Source organism: Prionailurus bengalensis, chromosome A2, assembly GCF_016509475.1.
Source record: "Prionailurus bengalensis isolate Pbe53 chromosome A2, Fcat_Pben_1.1_paternal_pri, whole genome shotgun sequence".
In the NCBI taxonomy this organism is placed as follows: Eukaryota; Metazoa; Chordata; class Mammalia; order Carnivora; family Felidae; genus Prionailurus; species Prionailurus bengalensis.
Window position 1 is genome coordinate 124,385,398 of NC_057348.1, and position 22,960 is coordinate 124,408,357.

At 41.4% G+C, this 22,960-nt stretch overlaps 1 protein-coding gene across 2 annotated transcripts in view; it reads left to right on the plus strand.

Annotated features, from left to right (window-relative positions):
- BMPER (BMP binding endothelial regulator) overlaps positions 1 to 22,960 on the plus strand; it is a 250,315-nt gene that overhangs the window by 167,414 nt on the left and 59,941 nt on the right. The window contains exons 12-13 of one of the 2 annotated variants that reach the window (XM_043589235.1): positions 2,604 to 2,933; positions 9,527 to 9,863. In XM_043589235.1, coding sequence (XP_043445170.1) covers positions 2,604 to 2,933; positions 9,527 to 9,863 — 667 coding nt within the window. The remainder of the gene's footprint in view (positions 1 to 2,603; positions 2,934 to 9,526; positions 9,864 to 22,960) is intronic. The other variant, XM_043589236.1, reaches the window with a different exon arrangement.

Below are 22,960 nucleotides of genomic sequence, written 5' to 3' on the forward strand. Positions count from 1 at the left end.
TTGAGGATTTGCTCAGTCATTTAACTGGTCTTATGTACAAGTGCTCACATTTTGACTTTAAAAACAAAATTATAACAACAAAAACAAAAACAGAAAAGCAAAAGGAAGAAAGGAAGAAAAAGTATCACTCATGGTTCTGCCACCCAGAAATAATCACAGTTTACAGTCTGTGTGTGTGTGTGTGTGTATTTATTTTAACACAGTTAAGATGATCCTGTAGACAGAAATTTGTTTCCTGTTTTTCACTTAACATGTCATAAGTATTTCCTTAATCGTGAACATGATTCATAAACTTTTTCAATGACTAGATAATAGTTCATGTTATGGATTTACTACCAAGGGCTTAGCTGTTTGTTTAATGTTAGGAGACAATCTAAATATCCATTTTCTTACAATGTATCTGGGATCAATAGGCATGTAGAACAGCACTAGGGGAGGTAGTGATTCCTCAGTTAATGCTAGCTCTTACTGGTTTTATTAATAATAATTTGGTTGCAGTTGTCAGAAAACCAGCAGAAGCCCTGGATGGTGCAAGGAGAGGATTGCTAATTGCAGACTCTGGGCAGGTGGTGTAGGCATTTCCTCTTCCTGCTCCCAGCTGAGAGAGGATTTCTTCTGGAGTATTTCAGCTTCTCCATTAGTGCCTTGGCCTCTCCAGGCTGAGATCCATCTGTTTCAAGCTCGAAAGCTCAAAAGCCTTGCTTGGTTCTGGGTGATTTCTTGGGTGTGTTAAAAACTCTGAAAAAGCCCTTCTCTTGAATTTGGTGCATCTGGTGGTCATGTGACCAGTCTTTTTGTGGCACATGATAGTATTAACCCAGAACTATAATTTTCCTGATGCCACTTGGTGGCAAGGTGTCCCAAGAACTGCCTTGCTCCCTGTCAATGAAAAAAAACCAGCATTTTCATGCCAGGGAGAGATTCCATTTGTTAGAATGTGAGGGAAATGTGTGATGGGACAATTTTGAAAGCAGTCGTGTGGAGAGAGGACTGGAACATGCATTATGGGTTGGTTAGATAGGTGGGAACACTAGTTGGGGGTGGATATAGGATTAGGAAAGTGGGGGGTGGAGTTGGAGTCACAAGGAAAAAACGATTAAGGACAAGAAAGGAACAGAAATGGAGGGCAAATTAAAATTTTGTCGCTGAGCTCTCAAAGCTTCTCTCCCCATCCTGGTCTTCCACCCTCTTCCCCCAAGTAGTGCCTTTTATATATTCCTTGAAGTATTTGTTCATTGGAACTATCCTACACACAAAAATCTGTATCTTTTTGAGTCTCTATGAGTTATTGACAAGGAAAGCTAACTTAGAACAGGCAGTTAATTCACCAAATTGCAAATACATGTGATTTATATGGAGTCCAATGTAATTGACATATGTAATGACATAATGTATCATAATACAAAACAACATTACTCTCCAAACACTTTAGAAATTAAAAGCATATGGTTGCCTTGGATCCCATTGGTCCTATCAGATCAGTTGGCACATCCTCCGTCTGTATTGACTTTTAATTATTCTCTTACATATTCAGAGCAATTGCTTATAGGATAGTTTCATATTCTTGACCTATGCTGGTGTTAAATGGAAATTGATCTTTTGATTATAGTTCTTTCATCATGTTGGCTGCTTTACCTAAATGAATTCCTCATTTCCTGGTTGTTCATGCCTCCCTGAAAACAGATAAAAAAATCTTTACGTGGAGAACAAATCAATGCCAAATATTGTTTAAGAAAAAGAAACGATGTTTAATTTTCTCTAAAACTTTTTGAGATGCTCCAAGTGTAAAACTTTACCTGGGTTTCACAAATATTTGAATGAATGGTATTTTGAAGTGATGAATGCACTGGAATTTCCTAAATCTACTAAATGATAGGTTTACAATTTATTTTTCCCCAATTTTACATTTTGATACACAGATCAAAATATCGAACCTTGTATTTGTAAAAAACACAGGGACTATTAATTTTATTAGTACTTTGTTTCCTAGTGGTATTTAAACATGTATCTATTTGGCAATTCTATTTATTTGTCCTTAGTAAATACATGGGTGTTGAATATAATACCTCTAAAAAATGAAATACAATACGTCTAAGAAATGAAGACCCATGAGTAACATTTAGAATACGAGGTTTCCACATGTTTTTGAATCAGTTAAATGGAAATAATACTATTACTTTGCTGTATTGTCATTTATGTTGCTGCCATTTATTTATTTATTTAGGTTTTGTTTATATGTGTTATGCAGTGAGGCCAGTTCTGTGCACAAAATTATCTTAGTTTTATTTCTCCATAGCTTATGTTAAGACCATAGAAGTACATCAAGGCTCCAAAACAGAGATGGTGTAAAAACTTGGAAGTGTTATAAATAACTTTCACATATAAAAGTACCTGAAATATTGCATGCCCCGTGAGGTTTGGCACAGACTTTGAAAACAACCAGTTCTTTTTTTTTTTTTAAGTTGATTTCCACTAGTGCATCTCTACTAAGACCCTCCCTTGCCTGGCAGGTGCTCCCTCCAGGTTTATTGCAGGGACCCCTGATTTCTCTTTGAATCCTTTGAATCCTTTATGACCTGCTTTTGTCTCTCACTCATCCGCAGAGCCTGGCGTTTGCACAGTATTCGGAGATCCCCACTACAACACTTTTGACGGACGGACATTTAACTTTCAGGGGACGTGTCAGTACGTTTTGACAAAAGACTGCTCCTCCCCTGCCTCGCCCTTTCAGGTGCTGGTGAAGAACGACGCGCGCAGGACCCGCTCCTTCTCCTGGACCAAGTCTGTGGACCTGGTGCTGGGCTCCAGCACCGTCAGCCTCCAGCAGCACTTGACCGTGCGCTGGAATGGCTCGCGCATCGCGCTGCCCTGCCAGGCGCCACAGTTCCACATCGACCTGGATGGCTACCTCTTGAAAGTGACGACCAAAGCAGGTGGGCTTCTGTGTCCCTCTGGCTCTCGCCTCTGCCTCACGAACCCGCACAACAACGCCGCCTCAGTGTTTCTGCAGCAGGCGTTGCCTCATCCCTGCTCACCAGGGCTTCCGCCTGAGACCTGGAAGATACCACAAAATAGCTGGAGAAATCTGCAAACCGCGGAGCCCTGCAGTCCGGCACTAGTCACACCACCCTTGTAATCTGCTGACATCCTTGTTCCGAAAATAGCACTTGTGCGCCCAAATAACTTCTTTCTCATGTTTTGTTGCAGTTTTAGGACATTGATGTCCAGCTTGGAATTGTCAGTGTTTCTCCCAACTTAGCCAATAATGTGCAGTTTCACATCTGTGAGGAAGAGTTTTCTTGTTAGCATCTGTCCAAGGAGGGGGGTGGGGCGGGGAATCCTCAAAAGGAAACCACAAATGTGTGTGTGTGTGTGTGCAGATGGGAGTGTGCGTGGCTGTGTGACCAGCAGTGCTGTCCATTCTGGACCGTGGGGAAGGTACTTGCTGGGTTGATGTCTAGAACCATGAGCTCCACTGGAAGATGCTTAGGTTTCTCTGAAAGCACTGTCCCCCAGGCTTGGGTACACGGAGGTGCTGCCACTACTCTTTCTCAGCATCCCATGTTACCTCAGCATCCCATCCCAGGGTCACTGGGCCCTCTATTCCACTCCACTGTCACACACATCCCCCCAAGGCCAAACTGTTCATCGTTGCTAGCAGGTTACTCCCAGGGGCTCGGTGAAAGCTCAAATTCTTGCCTGCAGGATGGCATAGCTAAAGAGGCATCTTAGAAGTGGAACGCAGTCCTTCAATAGCGGCCCCCCAAAATGAATTCAGCTCATTTACACATTCAATTATATCATGGTTCCTTCCATGCTACCTTTGGTTAATGCATGTTTCTGGATATTGAACTTCATGTTCTCCTGGTGTATGCTCTTTCGGTCAGCAGGATACTTGAGCAAATCAGTATGTTTCTTGCTTTTTGTGTTTGTGAGAATTTAACAGTGTCAAAGCGTCGATCATGTTCCAGTTCCTTTAGATAATATGAATCCAAAAGGGAAATATTTGATAGAGCAGGCACTTCTAAAGCACTACAGAGTCTGTTCTCTGCTGTCCTTCAGAACCTTGTTAATTGTTTCACTTCAAGCCAAAATACATTTGACAAATCGATCTGAGTTTATGGAATGCCAGCTTAGCTAAATAAAGGCAGCAAGCCAAGGAGAAGCTTAGGGAGCTTTTATTTAGGGAGCATAACATGGTTGCAGTGAGAAAAATTTAAATATTAATGTATTGGAACATTCTATAAAGGGAGGATTCCCAACTTCACTTTGAATGTAGCAGGTGTGAAGAGATCTATTTATTCAATTTTAGAGGGCTTAGTCCTCCTCAGAAAATTCAGACACCTGTTGTTTTATTCAAATGCCATGTCACTCTGTAGACATAGGCCTCAGCTCATTCCTTTAACGAAGGCTACAGTTTGTGGCTCCCTGTAAATTGTGCACAAGATAGCTCATTATTATACAGCACTAATTAGAAGCACCTTGCTTATCTGTTTGCATGCCAGCTGAACACAATGGATTCTACTGATATGGAAATTATTGGTCAACCACAGCCCAATTTTCAAAGGGATCCTGGATACTGGAAGATTGCTAACAGTCTAGGAGGTTCGATACTGTTCCCCTCATAGCTGGCAATACCGTATGGAATAAGTGTACTCTTGTAAGGATTCCACATTGTAAAAATTAGTGAAAGGATGAGGCTGCTAGGAAAATAATAATAGATCATAAACACCATAATTAGATTAGTGAATTTAACTCTTCTTGGCCTTGAACTCAGTTTTACAATTTCCTTTCTTCTTTCCGTCTCTGTTACCATGATGCAAGTAAGTCATGTGATGCCCTTAATACCCAGCTGAACAATTACCCGTAGCATAAACTTTCTGCTTCCTAGCGAAGAACCGTATTCCTCTGGGCACTAACCGTGCTTTGAGATTATCCTATGAGTGGAACACTTCCATTTCCAGATACTAGTCTTCTCGCAAGACCAATCTCAGTCTGTACTACGCCTTAGGGATATTTTTTTTTTATCACCTATTGATTGTCTACTTAAAATATCACAGTATATCCTTGGAGTGTTCTTCTCCCATAGATTATTTTTGTAATTTTGTAAGCCTCATATGATCAAAGGGAACTTTTTTCAAAATAACAGTTTATATCAAGCCTACAGCTCGGAGGCTGGGAAGTGGGGAGAAGTGACTCTTGGCCCCTGTGTTTTATGAACTCAGCACTTCATGATGGAATCATTTGGCAGAGGAGCACAGGTGGCCGTGTGGCTTGGTGGGATTAGGCTGTAGCTGCCTTACCTAATAACAACCGGGGTGGTACAGAGGGCACGGGGCTGGTTTAGTAGCTTGAGAAAGCACTGCCCACCCCCATCACACTCCTACCCCAACTCTTGGCACTTAGTGAATAATTTAAAAATATTTCCTTTCTGCCATCTGTTCACTTCATCAACTCTACCTGAGAGAGTTACGTCAGCTCCACCCGAAGGCATTAACACGTGGGAGTGTGGTTTTTTATTTTATTTTTGGTAGAGTTCTACACTTTATGAACCTGGAGACTATATATATATTTTTTCTTTTTTTTCCTTTGGTATAAAATCTGAACAGAAAAACCATCAATGTTTAAGCATTACTATGGTATGTCTATAGATTTTGTACCTCCTCTGTCTTTAAGTTGGGCAACAGCAAAAGCAATAATGACCAAAAAAAAAAAAAAAAAGAACCAAACCCCCCCCCAAAAAACAAAACAACAACAAAGCAAAACAAAAACAGCAAGAAAATAAAAGAACAATGGCTTCTCCCCCTCAAAAAGCAAAACATAACAAAACAAAACAAAAAAACACAACCCCAAAACCAGTGGTGTGGAGCCTGGTCATACATTTGAAGGGTGAAAAACAAGTTGGTAAAACATTCACTGGTGAGAAGGGATAATTGGAAGGCGCTTTATGCAGTGGAAGGAATGTGGCTGCTGCTTACACCTCCAGATGGGACATGTGCTTTGGCTTTGGCCTTCTGACTCTGCCAGTTATTTCTACTCAGTTTCCCGTGCAGAGGAATTGGGAAACTCATCCCAGCTGTAGAAAGAACTAACCCCAGCCTCTCAAACACTTCCACAATGTTTTCATCTCGTAAGATGCCTATTTAAAATGTCTTTTGAAAGAGCAATTTCTTCATTTATAACTTATTCATTTTTTTGCCTGTCACTATTGTAATTTACTTTGCATGGATTTTACTCACGTAGAGGGTAATAATAATCATGCAAACACATATGTATATGATATAGCAATAGACAAAGCCATCTGTAGTTGGGTAAGTCGTCCCTTAGCATTGGTCCATGAAAATCGTCTTAATATAATAATAACAAAGGAAAGAGGAGGAAGAGAGAGTGAATTACAAATTATTCTCTTACTTTTGGGACCATGTTTTATGACTGAGAGGTCAAGAGTTTTGAGAAGAGTTTGCTAAAAATGGTGGGTCTGCATCTTCCCAGACATGCAACGGACTGGCAATCCATTGCACGAAAAGAACATAATGACTGGCTTGTCCACTGTGAGTTGATTTCACATGAACTCAGTTGCCCAAACTCTCAAATTTGTTATATCATTGTCAGTAATGATGTTGGAACTCCTTTGGATATAAATTCTCAACCATTGTGGCATTTGGAAGAATAGTATTTGCCTACTGTCTAGGAAAGAGATTTGCAGTTTGGAAAATTTTGCAACATGGAAAGTCTTTGGAATTATGCTCTAAAAGTTAGAATGCTGTATGGAATTGATTTTCTTCCCTCATTTCTCTTGCTGGGCAGCTGCCTGGCTACAGGCTTGTGAGGTCATGTTTCTTCTATACCTTAGAGAGTTTATTACAAATCATATTATAGTTTGCTTGTCTTTTTTTCAAAATTGTTATTTCAGTGTCTTAACTAGCATGAAATTCACAATTTCTCTGGCTTTGCAGATTCAACTCAAAATGTATCAATTTACAGGGTAATTCATTCATTTAGTGAGTACACGCTAGGTGCCAGATAATGTATTCGATGATGGGGTATGAAAAAATATAAATCACTTTATAGGAGAATTGTAGTTGTCAGAGATGACACCATTGTGTCACAGAGATCCACAGAGGAGGGCAGTCCAGTGTGTGGATAATCTCACAGTGTGTCCTTTCTCTGATCATCTTGCCCCATCACTCTATTCTCTTCATCAAATTACTCCTAAGAGAGATTTTTTTTCTTTCCAGGCTTTTATTTAAATTCCAGTTAGTTAACATACAATGTAATGTTAGTTTCATATGTAGAAGTTAGGGATTCATCACTTACATACAATACCTGGTGCTCTTAACAAGTGCCCTCCTTAATACCCATCACCCATTTAACCCATCCCACTACCCACCTCCCCTCTGGTAACCATCAGTTTGTTCTCTATAGTTAAGAGTCTGTTTCTTGGTTTGCCTCTCTCTAAGAGAGACTTTCTTATGACCTTCTTTCTTGCTTCTTTATCCAACTCTATTTAATTTTCTGAATCCAACTTCTTCTCCATACCAAGAGGTCTTCTCTACCATTTGCCTTGTACTAAGAACACTTCCATTCCTTTCATGTACCATACAGTGATTTCCATATGGGCCTGTTTATTTCTTGAGAACCTAGTTTTACAGCACAGATTTATTCTGTCAATAACTCCCTAACGTGGATTTGTAACTCTTTCTTGTGGCAGTTGTGTGGCCTACTCACAGGAATGCTATTTGGCCAGCCTTCTCTCCTCTTGGATCATGTTCTGACTTAGGGAATATTGGCTTTAGAATCTTACTTCTGGGCATTTCTTACTAATCTGACATCACTCTGATTTTGTCTTATGCCAATTTTATATCCAGACGAGATCCATTCCCTCCTCCTCTGCCCTTCTCTTTCCCATCACTGCCTTATCCCCCAACTTCTGACCATCTGTTGGACATTTGTCCACCAACCTAGTCTTGCAAGGTCTTCTAAGAGGAAAGTCATGTTGCTTTTTCCAGAGGCTCAGTAAAAGGCCAAATGAAAGACTAGATTTTGTTAGAAACCCAAGAGGGTAAGATTTAAAAATAAATACATGGGAAGACTTTCTCTTGTTCTGTTAAAAAAAAAAACAAACAAAAACTTTTTCTTTGGGAAAAGAAATTATTACACAATTCTCTCTCTTAGGAGACAGTGACAGTGAATAAGAAGTCCTAGGGCAGAAATGAACATCAGCCTTTTGTAGATGTTCTCCTGGTGTTCATGTCACAGAACTGGTACCTACTTTGTCTATTTGCTGGGAAACTCAGGCACTGCCAGGGTAATATCAGGAAAAGAGTAAGAAAAGCTTCCAATGCACACCTGAAACATAAAGAAAAACTCTAACCAGAAAGAAGAGTTTGTCATTTGCTCTGGAATGAACCTCAAAAGGCTTTTCATAAAAGTCCTCAACTTTATCTAATGCACAGTGTCTTCACACACAATATCAGGAGGTACATGAGAACATTTCTTCTTGACCTTTTAGTCAGACTGATCTGTGCTGTGTGACCACATAACCTGGCTGTCCTACATGTGATACAGAAATTCTATTCAATGGGGTCATTTCATCGGCTGATGGATCGTGGAAGTCTTGGGCTAGCGTATCTGAAAAAACATGAATATTTAAAGACAGAGCCTCCAATATTTTAGATGGTCAGTTCAGCAAACTAAGAGAAGCCTATATGTTCTACCTTCCGGAGTGAAGATTATTTCCTTGGTGAACAAGATTGTACTGTCCTGCTGATTCTATCTAGCACACGAGAAACTTTCCCCCATGGCCTGGTAGCCTCCAGTGCCTTCTCAAATGTTGAAGTTTATGATCAGCTTGGGGCTATGAAGGTTGGAAGGGCTCCACAACAACTCAACCCTAGGAAACATTGATTAAACAGCCATCCTTGTTTCAGGGATGTCTGTAAAACAAAGAGGAGGCAAACATTTGTATTTATATAAGTGTTCTCCTTTGAATAGGATCTATTCAGAAGCTATATATTTATTACCTTGATACTTTCACTATAACAAATAACTTGGAAATTTTCATTTGACATTTGGTATAATTGCATGGAGGATTTTTGGATAAAAAGAAGATTACATTAAAAACTATAATCTTTGTTATCTTTACATTTCTACATTTCACTTATCATTGGATAAATGAAAGCACAAGTTGGACCAACACAATTACTATAGGAAAGGGTAAAACTATAAACTTTAGAGGACCATGGTCAATGAATAGTCTTCTGCAAGGCAAGCCAGGGTACATAGGTATCAGGTTAGGACAAACTTTATACAGTTTAAAACTTCTAAACCCCAAAAAGTAAGTGACTCATGTAATGTCATACAACATTTAATGTGGTGAGATTAAACAGTAACAGGAATTTGGATAGACACTTAGTGTTCCTTATTAGAGGTTAGTCATATGTACTGTGTCCTTACATATATGCACTTGGGAATAATGGGTGGATTCAGAAGTGGTTGATCCTCTTTTCCTCTCCTTTTACTCCAGGTTTGGAAATATCCTGGGATGGAGACAGTTTTGTCGAAGTCATGGCTGCCCCTCATCTCAAGGGCAAACTCTGTGGTCTTTGTGGCAACTACAATGGACATAAGCGTGATGATTTAATTGGTGGAGACGGAAACTTCAAGTTTGATGTGGATGACTTTGCTGAGTCCTGGAGGGTAGAATCCAATGAGTTCTGCAACAGACCTCGAAAAAAACCAGTGCCTGAACTGTGTCAAGGGACAGTGAAGGTAAAGCTCCGAGCTCATCGAGAATGCCAGAAACTCAAATCCTGGGAGTTTCAGACCTGCCACTCAACTGTGGACTATGCCACTTTCTACCGGTAAGTACAGTGTTTTGGGGGATGGTTTGGGTTATAGACCAAGGATTGACCTGACCTTGAAACAGAGTATATCAAATCTTCTGGTGTACAAAACAAGGGCCCCCAAGTCACAGGATAAACACTTTTTCTTTCTTGAGACTGATCTTATTTTGAGTACCACATTGTGTCCCAAATAAAGAAATTGTAGGGAGTATTTCAGAGCTGTCTCCTATAGATCATTCTGTTTTTGTGTCTGCAGGCTCACTGGAAGGCTGGTGATTTTTCTAGGTGTTAGCTTGACTCTAAGACTGAGGAGTGCTTCCCAAATTCTGTCTAAACTACAGTGGTTTAGGATAGAGATGGGAATCTCAAACACCTCTGGGTGTCTTGGGTGTTTGAGTGAGCTTGGTCATTTGAGGCCCGAGGAACAGTTCAGGTCTGCCTCATGGTCTAGTCCCAAATATCTGCAGGTGGAAAACAAGGCAGTGAAATGAGGATTCCTTAGATCTTGGCCAACTATCAGACTTCACAACCAAATTTAGGGGAGAGTAGAAAGAAGGCCTGAAGATGGAAGAAGAGAGGTCTCTCATTGAGAATATGGATTCTATAACCTTTTCTTCCATGCTGCGAGGCTGAATTTGTGAGTTGATGAGTCTGGCCTGGTTGTACTTCCATTTATTACACAATTCCATGGGTTCAAGAGCTATGACTGTCTATAACTTTAACCACCATGGGTGTGGGAGGAAACATGAGAAGACACAGCCCAAAAGGCCTTGTTTAAGTGATTTGCCTGTGCCTCTTAAAATGAGAAAACTCCTGTGGTCTGAAGCCACAGAAAAGTTATTTTTACTCTTTAATTGCCACCAGTTTATTTCCCCTAGTTCTCGTTAAATGTGATCTTTTTTTATTTGATCTTTGGACATAAAAGATAAAGTTCTACAAAGACAGCTCAAAGTGGAGTGGAAAAAGGACTGTCCCGGTCATCACACACCCCTAAACATGGCTGTGTCTGCCAAACCATTTGGGTCCAACTCCTACGTTTAGCTCTTTCAAGCCATTTTCCTGTTATAATTTGAATCCCTGGGTTCCCTTCTTCCTCTTTCCTGTACCACCCCCTAGACTGACCCCACCCTTGTCTATTGAAATTGAAAGATCATTTTTTAGAAAAGGTTTATTTGTTTATTTTGGGGTGGGGAGTAGAGAGTGATAGAGAGAACGTGTGTGAGCAGAGGAGGGCAGAGAGAATCCCAAGTGGGTTCCTCACTTGACAGTAGATGTTCCCAACTCAGGGCTTGATCCCACAAACTGTCATGACTGGAGCCAAAATCAAGAGTCAGACGCTTAACCAACTGAGCCACTCAGGTGCCCCTGCATGGCTTTTTAAATTGAAAAATCTTAATGTAAGACTTCAGAGTGAGTTGAAGAGCTGGGCAGAGAAACCAGGCTTTGTTTGGAATCTAAATACTCATCACTTGAAAGTCTGAGGGGAAGCAGTAGGGCATAGCAATTAAGAACTTTGTGGTCTTCTGGGGCTAAAAATACAGCCCAGCTTTACAACCTTGAGCAATGATTTGAGCTCTCTAAACCTTAGTTTGATTATCTGTGAAGTGGGGATAATAAAAGAACCTACCTGAAGGAGTTGTAATTCAGATTTAATGCGATTATGAACGTAAATGCATGTGCCCAAATGCTATGTAATTGATGGCTCCTGTAATTTCTTCTATTAATTAAATTAAATGATGAGCAACCATAATGACTCTTTGGGAAGCTCCCCTGCCTCAGTTGCAGATTTTGATTAGACCCTTCTCTGTCTAACATAGAAAGGAAAGGCTGTACTTCTCCCGGGGCCCCAATAGTCTACACCTTTGATTTTTATCCCATTTCAAAGGAGTGTGTTGAAAACAAAAATTGAAGAGCAGGGCTGCAGAGATTAGTCCCTTTTTGCAAATTTCTATTTCTTTTCCCTTTGGTGATTTATTTCATATTATGATCCCTGGACTGCAAACAAAAATACGATGAACACCTTGGCAGAAGTCATGAGAAATGGCATAGTCATGAATGGAGAAAACAAGAATTGTTACGTGGCCAGGCAAATGTTTGCCTTCTGCCCTTGGAAGTTGCTGCAGCCACCACAGCACTATAGTGGGGGTTGCTTATTTGTGGAAGAAGCTTGATGTGCAGAGTTGGGGAGTTTATGAGAATGCTCCCGGGATCTTTGTGTACTGAGGTTTGGAGCACCAGATGTGATGGGAAATGAGCTCACGTTCTGCCATGCATGGTGTAGTGGCAGGGCACCCTTCTGCGGCCAGCCACTCTTTCCTGGAAGAGGCAGGGGAACTCAGTAGAGTGGAGCTGGACAACCTGCCTGTCACACATCCTGCTGATGATCTCGTGCCCCAACCACGAGGTGCGCCTTCATGCATTTTCAAGTGAGGGTGAGGGTGGCCAATGTTGGATAGATTTCGGGTTTCTTCCTTTCTTTCAAGGATACATGTGACAGGAAAAAGAAGATAAACAAGGTCAACATAGAGAGGTAATTGTGTTCCATGGGATCTCCGATGAGGACCAAACCTCAGAGAGGCTTTAGGAAGCAATGGACAGAGAATGTGTTGAGTGATGGTGAGTTGGACCTAATCTCAACTCTGCGGTGTTCTAGCTGTGTGACCCTGGTGGCTAGCTGAATTTCAGATTCTTTACCTATAGAATAGGTAGGACAGTAATGGCCTGGTGGGGCTTCTCCTCCAAGGACCAAGGTCAATGGGCAGTGCCATGTTGTACATGGTAGACAGCCAGTACTGGCACCATGTGTTGTTGTCCTGTGTCCCTTTCTTTCCCTAGAGAATCTTGTCCTCAGTTTAGCTACTTATCTCTCTGATTGCTGATATCTTCTCCTGCTTACATCATGGAGAACTAATTGGATAGATTCTCACTGATAAATCCCTGGAACAATTAAAAGTCAACTCTTTCTCATCGGTGACACTAAATGAGATAGTATAAGAGAAGACTCCATTGCAATCTTTTTAAAAAAATTTTTTTTTAAGTTTAATTTATTTATTTTGAGAGAGACAGAGACAGCAAAAGTGGGGGAGAGGCAGAGAGAGAGAGGGAGACAGCCAAGCAGGCTCATGCTGTCAGCACGGAGCCGGACATGGGCCTCGAACTCATGAAACCATGAGATCATGACCTGTGCTGAAACCAAGAGTTGGATACTTAACAGACTGAGCCACCCAGGTGCCCCTGCAATCCTTTTTATAAATGTGTTTTTGGGGGAGTCTGGGTGGCTCAGTCAGTTAAGCATCCCACTTTAGCTCAGGTCATAATATCGCTGCTCGCAGTTTCGAGCCCCACATCAGGCCTGTGCTGACAGCTCAGAGCCTGCAGCCTGCTTCGGATTCTGTGTCTCCCTCTCTCTCCGTTCCACCCTGGCTCGCAATCTCTCTCTCTCTCTCTCTCTCTCTCTCTCTCTCTCTCTCAAAAATAAATTTAAAAAATAAAAATGCATTTTTGTCTTTTAAGAGTAATATATGTTCATTGTATGACATTTAAATAATATTAAAATGAATAAAGAAGAAAATGGCAATCATATGATATCTCACCCATGTAAATTTTTGCTTATATATTTTGTCATTGGTGGAATTTCTAAAATGAACCTGAAAACACAGTCATGACTGTGGTTGTGACCTTAGTTTTGAATCATTACAGGACTAAAGAGATTTGCCTTGATATCATATACACAAATTGTATATAAATTTGACTCCTTGTATTTCCCCCTCCAAAGAAATATGAGTATTTCCCTCAAGGACAAAGAATAAGGTCACATAGCATACAAATGCAGCCTTCCAAGCACCACTGTGTTTGTGACAATGGAGAAGAAAGGGAACAAAGAAGACATTTCTCTGAGGAAATGGTACCTTTTTGGGGTTTTCTTAATTATATGATAAATTCCACAGGGCAAATTCTATTATAAGGATGAGAAATATTCTTATAAAGTGAAAATAATAATTACAATTTTTCTGAATTAGAATTTACTTTTGAGATGTCTAGGATTTTAGATTCCTATTTTTATTTTATTTTGGTCTTTTATCCAATTCAACATTTTAAATAGTAAACTATCATCTAAAAAATTGAAAAACTTTGTAAGAAATTAGCCAAAAAAAATTTTTTTTCTCTTTTGGGAAACTTTTTAGGTTTTGCTAATTTTTATTCACAAATCAATTCTACCCCTCGTGGGCTGATTTGGCATAGAAATGTGATATTTAATTAAATATTAATTTAATCGTTGTGATCAGCATAATTTGGTTTAATTCATTAATCAAATATGTTTAGGTGCAAGGTAGCTTAATTTTGAATCACATAAAATTTTTAGCTGGCTGCATTGTTAATGTGTCTTAAGTCCTAGAGTTGCTAATTGACTTGTCCTTAAATTAGATAATTCCCTTTAATAATGTTTTGCATTCTCCTTCACTGGTGTGTTATGGAGAAATTCCTAGAAGCTAGGGAGATAGTGTACTGTGGAAAAATTGATGCAAAGTCATTTGAATTCTATTTGGATTCACACAGAGACTTCCCCGAGGGGAAAATGTCGAGTATTTTCACGCCTCTCTTCTCGTTTCTCTTGGTCACCTTACTTTCCCGGCCTCATGTTGCCTTGTCTATTCGTGTCCCAGATGCCAGCTGAGACATCCAGGAGGAATAGGCAGACGCCCCCCCCCCCACCTCAAAGGCTCCCTGGAGACCCTCAACAGCCAATATCAAATCTGCTCCCCACTGCTGCCTTGGGCCACACTGAAGAAAAACTTTGGCAGCCCTGGGATGGGAGAGGCAAGGAGGTGGGCTGGGCTCTGTGGGTCATACTGGGGAAAGAGAAGACCTAGTTACTGTGTATGAAACATCAGCAATGGGCTTTTTCCCTAATGCAGACCCAATCCTGGATAAAATAGTAACAAGAAAGTGTAACCTCCCAGTAAAGCAGGGCTCTTAAGTCAGGGCAGGAGAGAAGTCAGAAGAATGAATGGGAACTGCCGCAAAGCCCAGACATTTGTAGACCACAGTCATCTCGGCGCTGTTTTCCTCTCTCTGCTCTCCTTAACGGGGTATAATTCATCAGAGCAAAAGCTCTGTTCACTTGTTCGGGATGGGAAAGTGTCTGGGGATTCCCAGTCTAGGAAATGTTCTTTTCTTTCCATGCGGTGGTTTTTACAGCTGTAAGGAATTGAAGTAATGCCTGAGGATTCACAGATGTGTCCTTCCTGCAGAGGTACCGGGAGGTAGGGGGCGGGAGGTAGAGCAAGAGGATATTAGAACTTCGATAGCACAACGGTGTTGGATATACTGGCGTCCTGGGACTGACAGTGGCTTCCTTCCAGAAGGTCACAGACTCTGTGGAGAACCCACTTTGTGTTTTCCTATAAAGGAAACTAATCATTTATTATAAAACAAGAGAAGAGATCAGGCAAGGAGTACAGACTTCGTGTGTGTGTGTGTGTGTGTGTGTGTGTGAAAGTCATATAAAACTCACTACTATTCTCTAATTAAAATCAATCTTCCCTTGCTTCAAAGAAGAACATGCTTAGAACGTTTCTCTTTACATCTTTTAATAACTTGCCTCAAATTGCCGTTAGAACTAGAGTCCTAAATCAAATGAGATGTTCATTTTTAAGTGTGACATGGGCCTTTCTTTTTATTTTTCTTTTGGCAAACTAATCTTTCAGGAGGAGTCCCTCTGAATCTGTCAAAAAGGTATGCTGACACCAGGTGGCAGTAGACACCTGAGTTGTACCACCTGTCAGACTAGCTTCCTACTTATTAGCACTCTCGCTCTCTCTCACCCTCTCTCGCCCTTTTGCTCTCTGGCTCTTGCTCTCACTCTTAACTTCTGCCCTAGGCTATTCCTTTCACTGTACCTAAATATACAATGTACATTCCTGCTTCTGGGTCCATGTTATTCCCTTGCCTGGGATGCCCTCATTTTCTACATTGATTTCAGCTGAAGGTACAGTTCAAGTCTCATCCAGGCTGCTATAAATGTTCTTTCTTTAGTTTCTTAGATATGCTGATTGTGCTCATCATTATTTAGCACCTATACTATATTGCACTGCCATTGTCTCCCCCGCATTGGATTTTAGGTTCACAGGGAAATGGGGAATATCTTTCCTACCCTTTTGGATTTCACCCAGCATCACCCCTGGAAGTCACCCCTGGAAGGAAATGTTTCTTAGCTCCCTTCCAAGCTCTCTCCTGTTTTCATCCTCTCTGAACTGTGACTTCTGCTACCCTCAATTCCACATCCATCTTACGTCTTTATCCCCACACTCAGCTACACACCCATAGTCAGAATGTGCATGCATCTCGGTCTTGTCAGGGAGTGGACTAGTCAGGGCAAGCAGCGCCTCTGGTCTACCTTCAATTCTCCAAGAACTATCCACACTTCTTATTGCATGAGCCTACTGCTGTGACTGCCTCTGGACCTTAGCACCTACCTGTATCTACTCACAATTCATTTAAAAGCCACCTGGACCTCCCAGCTCCTCTTCTGTGTCTCAGCTAGGATTTGGCCTTGCCATCTTCTCACGCAGTATTTTCATCCACAGACACTTCTGTGTTGGTCTCTTTCAGTTGGTCTTAGGACCTCAAATTAGCCTCCTCCTCTGGAGGCACAGCAACGGACCTCCAGTGGGGTGATCTTGCCATGGCCAACTGACCCTGTGCAGTATTCTCACTCGGTATTCTCAGTACTGAGAATTCTCAGTATTCTCACCAAGGAGGCACACCCCTTCTACCTTGTCACTGGCCCTGAGCCTTCTGCCAGTTTAGAATCAAAGCCTCATTGTGGTTTTTCCCTTCATCTTTCATTTATTCTTTTCCATGGCAGCCACAGGTAGATTATTTCCTGTTTGCCCCACCAGCATAACCCAAAAGAAAGGTTTTAAACTGCCTTCTAGATGCCTGGATTTCAGCTCAGAAGGGCATCCCAGGTTAATCCAGTTTTCTTGGGGCCAAAGCAGAAAGAAAAATGCATAAGTATGCTTAGAAAGGTACAGGGTTGCTTGGAACATCATTGCATCCAAGTCTAAAATCATCTCCTGTTTAAATTTTCATATCAAAAAGAGAGGAACACTATGGTTTAAAGAAGAAAGAAAGAAAAATGGCACCTATCTTGGCAAGTAGGTTACTCTTTGAGGAGAGTTTGAGCCAACTGTATGGCCAACCAACTACAAAGACAACCCTCCCTTCTGACACCACCAGTTTGGAGGCATTCCCAAATCACCTTCAGGGTCAATAATTTGCTGGAAGGACTAACATAACTCACCAAATGCTGTTACACTAGTGGTTATAGTTTATTGTAGGGAAAGGATACAGATTAAGATCAGAAGAGACACAGGGCAGAGCCCAGGAAAGGGCTAAGCATGAGCCTCTGCTGTTATCTCTTATGGAGTCACGGACTGGCATTAACTCCTCTTGGCCACAGTGCTGGCAATATTCACTCTTCACAGCATACTTCCAATCGGGGAAGTTCACCTGAGCCTTTGGTATCCCAAGATTTTCCTGGGACTACCACCTGCTGTCTACATGGATGACGTGGTCTCCAGCTCCTCCTGGAGGCCATGCTAATGCTTTCATACCCAGTTCCTCTGGAGGTTGGGACTGTTGTGATATGGCCCAAAGCCCCCACCATAAATCCCATTGTTAGAGTGTCTGGTGTCCAAAGCCCCCAGGTAGAAAACAATACTCCGGATAGGCAGGGTATTCCAGGGGCCTGGGGATCACTCCCTCATACCCCTGGGGAGCCAAAGACCAGGGCCAGACTTTGGGGCAAGGTCAGTTTTTCACTATACAACCTGCCTGGCTCAAGGTTAAATCTAATTTTGATTTGATTTTAATGTTAGCTTTGAATTTATTTTCAGCATCAACTTCCTAGAATCCTGCAGTGTTTCTCCTCAGAAAATTACATTCTGGGATGCAATTAGATGAGGCTTTTGAACACGGATTTGAATGAGTGTCATTGTCACAGGTAAAACACTAATTATTTTGTAGCACCTCTCTTGGCTGCTTAGGGGATGCCTTGATTATTCTCAGTAAGCAGGAGACAGTCTGGTGTAGCTTCCTTACATTTTCATTATTTATGAGCGTAAGGCATTTTCCATCCGTGAGAGCGAGGCTGACATGGATAGTGTTTTCTTCATTTCCCTGTTGTGGTCTGGGAACTCTGGTAAGAACGTCCATGGCTAGTCTCAACGTCTCTCAGTGTCCATTCAAGTTTTCAAATATCCTGCTCCGCCACGAGTCTGTGGAAGAGGATTTCATTAATTATTTACTTTGCTCCTTTTACAACTTTCAACTGAGCACCTGCTGTGTGCCGGGTACCATTGCAGGTTGGCAATTAAGACGGAACAAGAGAGACAAAAACTTTTCCTTCAGAGGACCCGGAGTCTAGCGTGAGCAGACAACTATAAATAAGAAACAAGGTCACTGCCAACTGTGAGAAGAGTAATGGAGGAAACAGGCTGGTTAGTCAGGGGGGCTAACTCTGAATTAGGTGCACACAAAAAGGCTGCATGAGGAGCTCCGCTTTGAGTGGAATCCACTGCAGATGGGAAAGGACTGCGAGGAGGCCGGCCAAGGCAGGAGGAAGGGCAGAGGCCCCAGGGCTGGGAGGGTGTGGCCCGTTTGAAGACCTGAAAGGAGGCTGCCACGACTGACACTTTGAGAAAGTGATGGGAATTTATACCTCTTAATCCCCTCCACCTCTTCCACCCTTCCCTCCCCCGCCCAACCGCCTCCAGTCTGGCAACCACCAGTTTGTTCTCTATTTCTCTAAGTCTGTTTCTATTCTGCTTTGTTCGTTGGTTTGTTTTGATTTTTAGATTCCACATATAAGTGCGATCATACAGTATTTGTCTTTGTCTGACTCACTTTGCTAATACCCTCTAGCTCCATCTACGTTGTCACAAATAGCAAGAACCCATTCTTTTTTATGGCTGAGTGGTATTCCATTGCATATATACAAATCTTCCTTATCCACCATCCATGTATTGACAGATACTTAGGTTGCTTCCATATCTTGGCTATTATAGATAATGCTTCATATATCTTTCTGAATTAGTGTGTTTTTCTTTAGGCAAATATCCAGAATTGGAATAAATAAGTCATGGGGATGAAAAGTACAGCATAGTTAATACAGTCCACAATATTGTAATAGCTTTGTGTGGTGATAGGTATAACTAGACCTATCACGATAAGCATTTTGTAATGTCTGTAAATGTTGATTCACCACGCTATAACCTGAAGCTAATATAACTTTGTACATCAACTATACTTCAATGAAAAATGATTAAAAAAAACACATACTTGTCAGGAAAACACAAGAAAGTAATGGGTATGCTGCCAACAGCCCTGTGATCTCGGAAGCACATCCTTGTCCATTGAGGTCCAGAGGAGACAACAACCCCAGCCAACACCGTGATCACATCCTTGTGAGACCCTGAGCAGAGTCCCTGCCTGGACTCCTGATCTAGAGAAACTGAGATAGTAAATGTGTGTTGTTTTAAGCCACATAATTTGTTGTTTAAGCCACTAACCTTTTTACACAGTGATAGACAGCTACTCTATGTAGAAAGCAATTTGGACTTGTCTTTGGATTTACTGTTCTTTAAATATTGACAGAAAGTGCAATATGAGCACTCTTTTTTTTTTTTTAACTATTTCAAACTTTCCCATTTTATATAGTTTGATGGGACACCACCAGTTCTGGGTTCCCTGTCTCTACTACGTGGTTCTGTACTTCCCTTAACACTGCAGATTTGAAAACTGTATTCTAAGTGTGTTTTTAAAAACCTTATCACTACTAAGCTGTAGCCTCCTTGAAGCTCTATGTTTTGCTCATTATCGTATGCCCAACACCTAAGAAGGCGCGTGAAATATTTATATTTCCTGGTACTCGAAAATATATATGTTGAACGATTAAATAGAAAAAAATGAATAAACAAAGAAATGCTTTTTAATAAGTGATGGAAAAAATGGAACAAAATGCCTGTGATTGTCAGGCAGATTTTGGAATCTGCATTAATTTCTGAGCTCCTCCATTCCCAAGTTGTGTGCTGTTGGGCAGGTGAGTTCGCCTGCTGAAGCCCCGGATGTGCCATGTGTAGAAGAGGGCGGTAAGAGGACCTATTGGATTGCTCTGAGGGTTTGTTATGAGGCTTGCAGGAGGCACTCCACGTGGATATTTTCTCCAGGCCTGGAATATGGCAAATGCTCAGTCAATGGCAATTTTATTATTAATATGATTTCATTGCTCTGAAATAGAAACCTGTTTTGTAGTTAGCCCTCAGTATAACCTATTCAGCCTGGCTCCAGAGCTTGAAGACGTGTTTTGGTTTTGTTCTATGTGATCATTTCTAGACCCAGCCGGAAGAACTTCTTCATATCTTGCATGGAAATGGATGCTTTTTCTTAAAACAGAACGAAGCAAACAAACCCAAAAGCCAGTTGGGAATTCATTAAAGTTTTCACAATGTGCGCTTCACAAATGGTTTCAACTGACAGTACTGACCCAGAAGGGGAGGGGAAGAAGGGACAATTAATTCTCTTAGATGAGCATTTAGATGTGAACTTAAAAAATTGAACTCATCCCTAATGAGGGTAGAGATTAACAATAGAAGGAGTTCATGTGTCATGTTTTGTTTTTCTTAGAAGAATACAGAGTACTGGAAAAGAAGAAATGTATGCAAAATTCTGACTTTTTTCATGTCAATATTCTTTGCTTTCTTTAATAGTATCTGAGCATAATTTAACCTTCACATGACGCTTCAAGGTTCTTACTGGGGTATTAGCTACATCGTTCCTAGGAGACCTGGGAGGGGGGCTCCTGAGTTCTGTTTGAGGTTTAGACCTTCTTAGTAGCTCATGTCTTCTTGTTATGGCTTCCCCTTGCCCTATTTCCTTCTCTTCATTTCTTTCGTGGCTGTTGTTTCGATGTAGAAAATATTGTTGGTTAATACTGTTTGCAAATGAAGTATTTAAAGGTTCTGATAAAAGACACAAGGCTTTCTCTTACGAGAAAAGTCCTTTGGGATATGGACTGTATTTTTTTTTCCTCTTGCCAGTGGTAACCAGACAGCTCAGAGCAAGTTTGTGACCCATTTCAATCAAATGTACAGAACTTCAGTTGAGGATTTTATTTCTTAAATTAATCACAATCCTGGTTTCATTTTTACCTTGTCCATTTTCCTCATTTACTAAGTTTCATTTTATTTCACTCTGCATGTAGTTTTGTAAGGTGATTTAAATCCTTTCTGGAACAAGTTGGGAAATAAGTGAAGTGATTATGGGCAAGGGATCTAACACTTCTGAACTTCCATGTTTTTCGTCATGAAATAGAACAACGGTTGCTTAGGAGGCTGAATGAGGTTCCCCTTGTAAAGCCCAGATGGAATGACCAAGGAGCTGACTTCTGCTGGCCGTATCAGCAGCAAGATATAGTGGCTTACGTGAGGACAGGCCTGAGCCCTGGTGTTTCACATCGTCCTTTAGAAAATCAGGGTATGCAGTTGGGTGCCAGAACTAAGAATCAAGAGAACCTGTATATGGGAGTCCTCAGAGATGGCCCTGGGTAGGCTGGCTTCCATCAGGCCACACAGATTTGTTGGAACTTTGATGTATTATGAGTACAGCATTGTGGCTCAGTGAAACCACAGGGACAGGTGCAGCATCTTGAGAATTAGCTGGTGTCTTGGCAACACCGTGGACTTCTCCAAGGTGTCATGGTGGCCCTCGTATGTTGTGGGAGCAGCTACAGGGCTTCGGTCCAGAGCTCAGAGCTGTACTGAGTTTGACAGCCATCTGGGACTCTTTGACCATTTCCCAATTGAGCTGGCAAAAATTTAAATCAATGGAGAGCGTGTGAATACAAAATAAGAGGTAACATTTTACATTCCTGGATCCTTCTACACATTTACATGGAAATCTGCTATTCAATCTCATTTTTCTTCTTACCTGGCACATATAAGGAGTCGTAGGCATTCACACGCAGGCTTTCAGAGGGGAAATGGTTCAACCAGGGAAAAGAATTCAGAAGTGTGCATATGGTTAAAGAAAAATAAAAAGACCAAGGGGTAGTTTAGTTAAGGGAAAAAAAATGGTGAATTGTTGTTTTATATATCAACAGTCCTCTTTTCTAGGCTTTGGTCAATTACTCATGTCTAGGAGTCAGTGAAATCAATAAATAATAAAATAGATATATATTATCTATTGTAAAAAGGATTATTTTAGCGTCACGATTGATTGATTACATAATTCAGTGGGCGCTGTTCAAGGTGCTGGAGATACGGCAGTGAATGAGATAAATGAGTCAGTCCTCTGGCTCACAGAACTTGCAGAACAGGCTAGTGAGTGAGGGGGACAAGTAAACAGGACTGTACATAGGGAGGGATGCATTTTTGAAAGAAGATGTACAGGATGCTGTGGGAATCTGCCAGGGGGTGGCTGCCTGGAGGAGGTGACTTCCTAAAACATATGTAGGGTTTAGTTGCACAAAAAGAGGAGGAATGTATTGGGGAAAAGGACAGAGGAAAAGGTTCCAGCCATAGAAGACTGCATGTTCGAGGCTGTGGAGGCCAGCAAGAGCCTGGCCCAGGCAGCTAGGAGAAGGGTATTCCGTGGTGCAGTGTCATAAACAATGAGGGGTGTGGACAGTGGGCCCGGAGGCAAAGGCCTCAGCCAGATCATAACAGTGTATGCCCCAGCATCCATCAGACAATGGAAGGGGCATACTGTAGTGTCATTCAGACATTAGCTGGAGCAGGTTGTTTGGAGCAGTGGTTCAGTAGAGCCAAAGCTTTCCATTTATTCCTCACTCATTTATTTCCTAGTTTTTGTGCACCTATTGTATATTCTATGCTCTCAAACTTTAGCAGGTTTCAGGATCATTTAGAGAGCTGATTCAGTGTGTTTAGGGTGGGGCCTCAGAATGTGCATTTCTAACAAGTTCCCAGGTGATGCTGTGGGTGGGGGACCACACCTGGAGAGCCTCTGCACGAAGTGGAAGAATTACAAGAAGAATTGCTTCCAGGTGTTTATGGGTCCTCAAGGGACTCAATTCTCTGAGATTTTGTCTCCTC